The sequence below is a fragment of the Zeus faber genome, assembly GCF_960531495.2.
Source record: "Zeus faber genome assembly, chromosome: 8".
Lineage (NCBI taxonomy): Eukaryota > Metazoa > Chordata > Actinopteri > Zeiformes > Zeidae > Zeus > Zeus faber.
In genome coordinates, this window is record NC_137195.1 from 17,332,707 (window position 1) to 17,341,072 (window position 8,366).

General features: G+C 42.6%; 2 protein-coding genes across 2 annotated transcripts in view; one reads left to right on the top strand and one right to left on the bottom strand.

The window, feature by feature from the left end:
* On the top strand, positions 1–2,931 carry LOC307233470 (asialoglycoprotein receptor 1-like; the record flags this gene model as incomplete). Its single annotated transcript, XM_080004806.1, has 7 exons — positions 1–61; positions 347–427; positions 521–571; positions 824–1,018; positions 1,370–1,530; positions 1,747–1,868; positions 2,078–2,931. 7 exons carry the CDS (start codon positions 1–3, stop codon positions 2,220–2,222), a joined length of 816 nt encoding a protein of 271 aa, XP_079860932.1. The 3' UTR covers positions 2,223–2,931.
* A 526-nt stretch (positions 2,932–3,457) lies between these two features.
* Positions 3,458–8,366, bottom strand: part of gpatch4 (G patch domain containing 4) — a 5,422-nt gene continuing 513 nt past the window's right edge. Inside the window, exons 2-8 of the mRNA XM_080005607.1 lie at positions 8,029–8,107; positions 7,803–7,876; positions 7,250–7,342; positions 6,919–7,032; positions 5,362–5,477; positions 4,939–4,989; positions 3,458–4,619 (exon numbers count right to left, since the gene is read on the bottom strand). Of these exons, the coding sequence (XP_079861733.1) occupies positions 3,863–4,619; positions 4,939–4,989; positions 5,362–5,477; positions 6,919–7,032; positions 7,250–7,342; positions 7,803–7,876; positions 8,029–8,107 (1,284 nt within the window). The 3' untranslated portion in view covers positions 3,458–3,862. The remainder of the gene's footprint in view (positions 4,620–4,938; positions 4,990–5,361; positions 5,478–6,918; positions 7,033–7,249; positions 7,343–7,802; positions 7,877–8,028; positions 8,108–8,366) is intronic.

Here is an 8,366-nt window from a genome sequence, read left to right on the forward strand (position 1 = left end):
ATGGAGGAAGAGTTAACTTACGCAAATGTGATCTTTAAATCCAGTGGGATTCCTCCAAAAGGTAAGTCTTTGAAGACTCTTTGTTACGGGGGATTAACAAGTCGATCGGTAGAAACTGCCCATGAGGATGTAACGGACAGTTTGTGAGATACTGTTCGTACTCATACCCCGAACTTCTGTCATCGTACTCCACGGCGTTTACCCCAGATGCTGGAAAATGCCCCAAAAATGGGTGCAGGGAAAGTTCCATCGCCATCGTACGTCATCTGTCAAAGAATCCCCCAACGGCTCTTTGAGCAGCTGCAGTTTGCGCCGTTATTCCTTCATCGCATCGTTTTCTTCACAGAGAGAGAGGACGAGGGCAAGGTGATCTACCTCCAGGTGAAGCCGAAGCAAACGGCTTTCGAAGAACTGTCCGCCGAACCAGGTCCGCGGGAGCGTGTGGAAACATAATGAAACAACCTTATTATATACTGCATGTCGGTTTGATCGCAATTTAAATGTCAGCTTTCGTTGATAGAAAACGGAAAAGCAGCGCCGCACCCGAGCCGACTCAAGCTGTTGGCGACAGGTTTGGGGATTCTTTGTGTGCTGTTGATTAGCACCATCATTGTCCTCAGTATGCACTGTAAGTAAGCAAGCAGCGAGCATGTCACCCATTCACTGTCTCATTTGGTAAATAAGTAAATAAGTGAGGTACCAGTAGACAAACCCCGAAATCAAAGCGCTGGGAGGAGCACCAAAAATGCGCAACAACAACAAAAAAGGAATTCAATTAGGCAGACCTGGATAACATGGATTAAAAGCAATACTCTGTCCACAGTCAATGCAGTGATCACTGAGCAATATTCAAACTACGACAAGTTGACCCGTCGGAACCAGCAGCTGAGCTCAAAGCAGATGGACCTGGAGAGACGGATCCAGGAGCTGATCAGGGAGAAAGACAGCCTCAACTGGACTATTGGCGTCATCATGGGATTTGATGACTTTCCAGTACATAAACTCTGCCCACAAAAAGGTAATTGCATATGACATGCCAAATATTTGAATGTGTTTTGCAAAGTTAAAGTATGTAGGTTTGAGATCTATAAGTACAGTAGTTTTACTACTATAAGTACAGATCTAGACATGGTTTTAGGTGGTCTGCGTGTAGAAAAAAAAAAAGGTCTAAAAATTCAGAGGACTTTCAATGCACCACGATAACAGACGCTGTGGATGGGCTGCTCAGTTCAGCGTCGTCGTGTGTCCAGTGAATCGTTGCACTGACCATTATATGATGTAGTTTGTTATTTTCCTCACACACAATGTACACACTCCATGTTAGCACTTTTAGCACCAAATGCATTTTGAATTCTCTATGTCTACGCAGCATGTAAACCTTGTCAGGAGGGCTGGCAGCTGTTCGGCTCCAGCTGCTACCTGTTTCAGGAGCTGAATTACTCCTCCCAGTGGAAGGGCTGGGAGGACAGTGTAGAGCACTGCAAAGAGCAGAACGCACACCTGGTCATCAGTGACAGTCAGGAGGAACAGGTAAGACATTCTTCCGGTCAAACTAAAGTGAGTTTAAAAAAAAATGTTGTCCTTTGCATTTAAAACGTGAAAGTGTTTCTCTGTAATGGTTTTACCGGTAAACAGCAAATCAGTTTAGGCATTTTTTAAATTTGGATTCAGCAATCTGGATTCGCTAATTGAGTGAAATCATCATAATCAGCACCGTGACATTTCATTGTTTTATCTCTTATTAAGGAATTCATCAATAACCATACTGCCTTCTACAAAGATGATGCACATGGCTACTGGATCGGCTTGAGGTACCATTCTCGTGACTCAGCGTGGCATTGGGTGGATGGAAATACGCTCACTACGAAGTAAGTACCACCTTGCCCAACAACATAGGACATCAGCAAACCAAAAACATTTCAAAACAGCAATACCAATAAATAAGCACTGTTCCCTGGTGGTAAACACTATTCCAACCTTTACCACCACAGCTCATTATGGAAACTGTAGTATAAACTGGTACCAACACAGGCTTTCATGACCAGAGATGTGTTGCCTTGTTTCTTTTTTTTGCCAGCTTTTGGATGCCAGAACAACTTGGTTACAAGGGGTATGGCACGCTCATTATCCCAGGCAGGGATCCATCAGCCAACTGGGACCCAGCAAGCTGGACTATGAAAAACCGATGGATCTGTGAAACCAAATCCTTGATAAAATCCTGATGAGGAGGCAACCTTTGACCACTCGTTATTAGAATCAAATATATCAAGTTTTCACAACCTGAAGGACTCGGTGCATTGGTTTGTTTAAGATCTAAAATGTCATAATGGATGTTAATGTTAATATTTTTTTATTTTTGTAGTTTGGTGGTGGTTTATTTTACATGTCATCCAGCCCCAAACCACAGGCTGAACATGTGCTAAGAAAGATATTTTATCATATAACTTGTTTTAGTTGTTCTTATATGTGATTCGTTCTCTGGGGGCATGAAAGGGGGACGGATGGAGGATGGATTCACATAAAAGCCAAATATGCAATGCACTAATTGGACAAAAGGCATTTGGGTAAAGTTTGATAGTAAGACACTTCTAAACAAAATGCCTTTTTTAGCTGCAAGTTATATTGATTATAATTTTGTAATAATTAACACATTGGTTGAAATAAAAAATAAAAATGTAAAATAAATTAAACATTTCCCTATATTTTGTTTATCTGAAATTATTTTAAAACATTTAAAGATTATTTAAAGTTGGTAACTGCTCTAGCCGGGCTTCCTAGCACAGAAGGACAGCTGGTCTACGCGCAGATCTGTGTTTCAATGGCTTTAACTTTGCAGATGTTGTCCCACCAATGCAGTGGTCTCCCTCTCTTCATGTGTCTGTTTATTGCACGTTGCTCAGGTTACCGTCAGTGTATCTGCAATGACGCAAAAAGTTCCTCATGTTACAAAAAGGTTTTGAAATACTGTACTTTTGCCAATATTCCTCATAAAACAGACGTTTGCCTGTGTAATTAATTGTGAAGTGTTTTTTTGTAAATGTTGGCGTAGGCAGGCGTGACGATTTAGACCTAATTTTGTGTGACATAGCAAAGTTAACTAAGACCTGGAACAGAATATGAAGTCTTCCGGGGGAATGGACAGAGTGCAGATTTCGAAACAGCACCATGTATCTCGGGCACATGAAGCATGCAGCCTGTGGGCTCCCGGCGAGTCCCAATCCGAGACTTTTTAACAAAGGTTATATTAAAATGTACTGGACTCAAACTCTATGAATTACAGTTTGTGCCTTGTCTGGACTACACTTCCAGGAATCCACAGCTCAGCAGGGCTGTTGACATTTTTTGGATATTGGCGGAACTTTTAGAGGAGTCTCCACAACCTCAAACTGCAACTGCAGGTAATAAGATTGTGCACAGAAATTCGCTTGATTGTTGCAGTCATTTAATAGAGTTCCAAGTTCATCTCTAAATGTATTCCTTATGTCCTGTATTGCTGTAATGTTCAAAACAGCAGATGATTGTACAAGGGAGGAACAAAAAATGTTCCTTGGCGAGGAAAATAAAATAAGACTATTGGCTTCTTTAAAAAGAGTTAGCAAAATGACAGCTATACAGAATTCTCAGCACAGATTCTTTCTCAAAAGTGTTAAATAGATGCCGGAGGCCGATCTAAAAATCATGACGGCATGAACATGATCAATTAATGGGATCAAATTTCTACCAAGCGTCCTCCAATGGACCGTGTTCGTTTGGCAGCAAAGGACCAAATATCTTTCTTCCTCAGATATGATAGATATAGTTGAAAGAGCCTTGAGCAATAAAACACAAAGGACGACTGTGAGAGTCCGGCAATGCCACAGACTCACTCTTTGGACTTTTTCTTCTTCTTTGGAGGAGGGACTTCCTCATTTACACACTCCAAAGCCTTCCTGTCGTCTTTACACTTCTTCCTCCTCTGCCTTACGGGCAATCCCTCCCCTCCTTTCCTTTGGTTTTTGGGGAGACATTCCTCGTCAAATTCTGTGTCGTGCTGCTCCGTGTCTGCAGGATCTCTGCGCTCCTTGGAGGACCTCTTCTTCTTCTTCTTTTTTTTGGAAATGGGTTCAGTCTGTTGCTCCGAGGAGATCTCCCCGTTGTCTCCTGTGTTCTTCTCTGCCGGCGCTTCGGTGTCAGGTGCTTCTCCGTGTCCCTTCCGGTTCTTTTTGCCTTTTTTACGTTTCCTTGCGGCATCTTCCACGTGTACGACTGGGCCGGACTCCTCCTCCGGGATAATGGCTATTTCATCACCGCCTTCCTTAGACCTGGCTCCCTTTCTCATCGTCTTTTTGAGTTTAGAGTCCACTGTTCCGCAGCTTTCTGGAGACGCCTCACATTTTAACCGTTTTACATCTTCATCGGCGTCCTTGCGGGATTTCTTTTTTTTTGACTTTTTGCTTCGAGACACGTCCCTCGCCCCGTTCTGGCTCTCGGGGGCGGGAGCGGCCAAATGGCTGGCTGGCGCGCTGCCCTCCGACGAGGTTGTTGATTGGCCTTTCTTGCCGTACTTGGCCATGAACTCTGCCTCCTGCTGCTCCAGTCTGGCCAACTTGGCGCTCATGGTCAAGCCGTGCCGCGCTCCTCTATAGCAACACAAAGATAATTCATTCAATTTCAGAGTAAGGTGAATGTACTTCCTTGGCAGGTGGTCAGAGGTTGGTTTTTAAATTGATTTTACTGCTGATTAATATGTTTTAGTTCTCACATTAACTATTCACAGCACATGATATTTTGAGAAACGTCCATTAGTACTAGATATGTACATATATATCAATATATTGATCAGCTCTACTACTATTGGTTTGTTATCTACTCCAAAGATAAACAACAACAACAATAAAAACCCACACCTTTCACGAGAAGTTGTTACCAAAAACATGTATTGTTTCCTGAACGACATACTTGTGAGCGGTTCTTCCTCCACAGGCTTTCACCAGATCAGCGTCGGAAAGTCTATTATATAATGACAATGTAATAATTAGTACAAAGTGCATTTCAGTGGAACATCAAAGTCAATAAGACAAATAAAACACGTCAGACATGAATCAAGAAGGAAGTGATGAGAGAAAAGGATGAAACTTGACAAGCAGACATCCCACTCATATTGTTGGTCTCGGCCTAAGTGCCTTCTTCTTCTTTCACTACCCGCACGCGCGCGCGCGCGCACACACACACACACACACACACACACACACACACACACACACACACACACACACACACACACACACACACACACACACACACACACACACACACACACACACACACACACACCTTTTGTGTTAAGAATGGAACTGAGTTACTGAAAAAAAATAATCTTACTTGGTGGTACTGGAGAGGTCCAGTCGCCGGTCCTCGTCGTCGTCTGAACTGCTGCTGTCGTCCAACATGGAGGACTTTGGCTCCGGCTGCTCCTGACCCGACAGCAGAGTGGCCGACTGGAAACAAAGACAATGTGAATTTCTAACTTCAACCTTTACAGTGTACTTACAGTACGTTAAAATAAGACATCGCTTAAATTCCAGGTCAAACTGACCCACAGGCTGTAAACATGTTTGTACACAAAATGTGCTCCAAATTCTATCAAAACCTCAACACGTCAGGCCGTGGTTCACCGTGAGGAATGCACCAATACGGATATGTAAAATCTGTCCAATATCAGGCAACAAAGTATCAGAGAATTCCATCAGATACTGAGCTGAGAGACTAACAGAAAAATCAAAACTGTTGTAACTTAAGTAACAGTGATTTTAGTCTCTCATGGAGAAATATTGATTAGAAGCGAATCATTATATTCTAATGAGGCTAAATTTACTGTACAGGTCTATACTGTTCAGTACAAGTAATAGATTGGTACTCAGTATCGGAAGTCAAAAGTGTCAACATGAACAGACATGAAGTGACGTGTATCAAAATAAATGAAACACTTTAATTGAGTGCAGCTTGTGTAAAAGACTTCATACAGGGAAAGACAGACAGAGACAGACAGAATGACAGACAGAAAGAGAGAGACAGAAAGACAGGCAGAGAGAGGATTGTGTTTCCTCAGAGTGACTTACGCCGATCAGCCACAACCACTGACAGGTGAAGTGAATAACATTGCTCCTCTTGTCCCAAATTGGCCAAATCGTGATGGCTAGACGACTGGGTCAGAGCATCTCCAAAACTACAGGTCATGTGGGGTGTTCCTGGTATGCAGTGGTTAGTACCTACCAAAAGTGGTCCAAGGAAGGACAACCAGTGAAACGGCAACAGGGTCATGAGCTCATTAATGTGCATGGGGAGTGAGGCCTAGCCCGTCTGGTCCGATCCCACAGAAGAGCGACTGTAGCACAAATTGCTGAAAAAGTTAATGCTGCTCTGATAGAAAGGTGTCAGAACACACAGTGCACCACAGCTTGCTGTGTATGGGGCTGTGGCCTGCAGTGCTCATGCTGAACCCTGTCCACCACCGAAAGCACCTACAATGGGAATGTGAGCATCAGAACTGGACCATGGAGCAATGGAAGAAGGTGGCCTGGTCTGGTGAATCTTGTTTTCTTCTACATCATGTGGATGGTCGGGGTTAGGGTCTGATCCGATGGAACATCTGTGGGATGTGCTGGAACAAGCCTGATCTATGGGGGCCACACCTCGCAATTTACAGGACTTAAAGGATCTGCTGCTAACGTCTTGGTGCCAAATACAAACACCTACAAACAGGACAGCTTCAGAGTTCTTGTGGAATCCATGCTTTGATGGGTCACAGCTGTTTTGGCGACCTAAGGGGAAGCTACACAATAATAGCAGCTATTAGTGGTGGTTTTAAAGTTGTGGCTGATCGCTTTATTTGTCAGTATGAGGTCAACAGTTCCTCTAAAATACCCAAAGCACACCTACCTTGACAAAGCATCCGTACATTTTGTCTTTAGACAGAGTGGCTTTACGTGGTTTCTTATTGGAGATCATCACCTCTTGAGATTCCTCCACAGTCTTTTTCACCTTCACACCGTTCTGCGTCAAAGACAAGACAACACTCAGCTGTCTGCGCTCTTCTGATTAGGATGGAAATAATGATATTGTGGAGTAGTGAAACTGATATAAAAAGCAAAGCTTTATGAGTACTATGCATAACGGATATGACACACCACATTAATATCCGTAAACACACCACATTCACACACCGATTAAATCATTGTGTGTGTGCATGTACAGATGGAACAGGATCTACCTGGTTAGCTTCCACCTGCAGACTGGCTGAAGCTTGATTGAAGACATGATCCCACCAATGGAAGGTGAACTCTTCCCCCTTCTTATGTCCAATCTGTCCCAGAAAAACAATATTTAACCAGCAGGCTTTGGGCTTCAGTGACTGAAATTCTTTCAATTGTCAGATTTAAAAAATATATATATATATCTGTTCAGCAATCATGGAAAACAATATCAGAAAAATGACTAGCAGGAAAATGACCGCATCCAAATGTATTAAGTTTAAAATAGCCAAATTTAGTCCAAAAGTCATTAAAATGTTGAACAGGGTTACTTTTGCAGTTGCCAAATTTGCATTACCGATGGACAAGAGTCCAAGTAAAAACATGATTTGAAGAAGGACCAATAAAGCATCATAACAATAGTAACTGTATGTGACAAATAATCTCTTGAACTTCCAAAAGGGGGGAAGGATAAATTCATAAAAGTACACAGGAAGAACAACTATACAATTCAAATTGTGTTTATTGCGTGCCATCAACTTTAATTGACCTTAGTAACATATAGATACACACCCCATCCTTGTCACATTTCACTTTGACCTTGATTGCCTCGGAAATGCCATTCTCCTCCCGCCCGAGTCCTTTACCTGTGGACACAACCCTTCACATTAGATCAGACAGTACACTTGTATCCCTGAAATAATAAAATATAACGATCGTAACTGGAAAATATCACATAGTACACAGTGGTGCAGTCCAGTCCAGGATGGATGAACAAATAGAAGTCATTCTACGCCACCTTGTATCCAGCCGTGCCGCACGAGCTGTTGCTCCGCAAATTTCATGCCACGACTTTTCTCTTGTACAGCTTCGGCCATCTGCAGAAAGCGGCGTTAACAGTACGAGATTCAAGTTTAGATTCACGATTCGTAATTTGAATCTTAAATCCAAAAGGTGCAGATCAAGATATCAAGTGATCTTGTGATGATTTGTGTTGTCAAAGTGTCACAACGTGACACTATCGAGATCTGCACCTTTATAAAGTTAATTCACTTTGTATTAAAAGTCCTGATACTGAGTTTGTTCTGATATTGGGAACGTGTCAATGTATTTTTGAGGGTGACATAATGCTGTTTT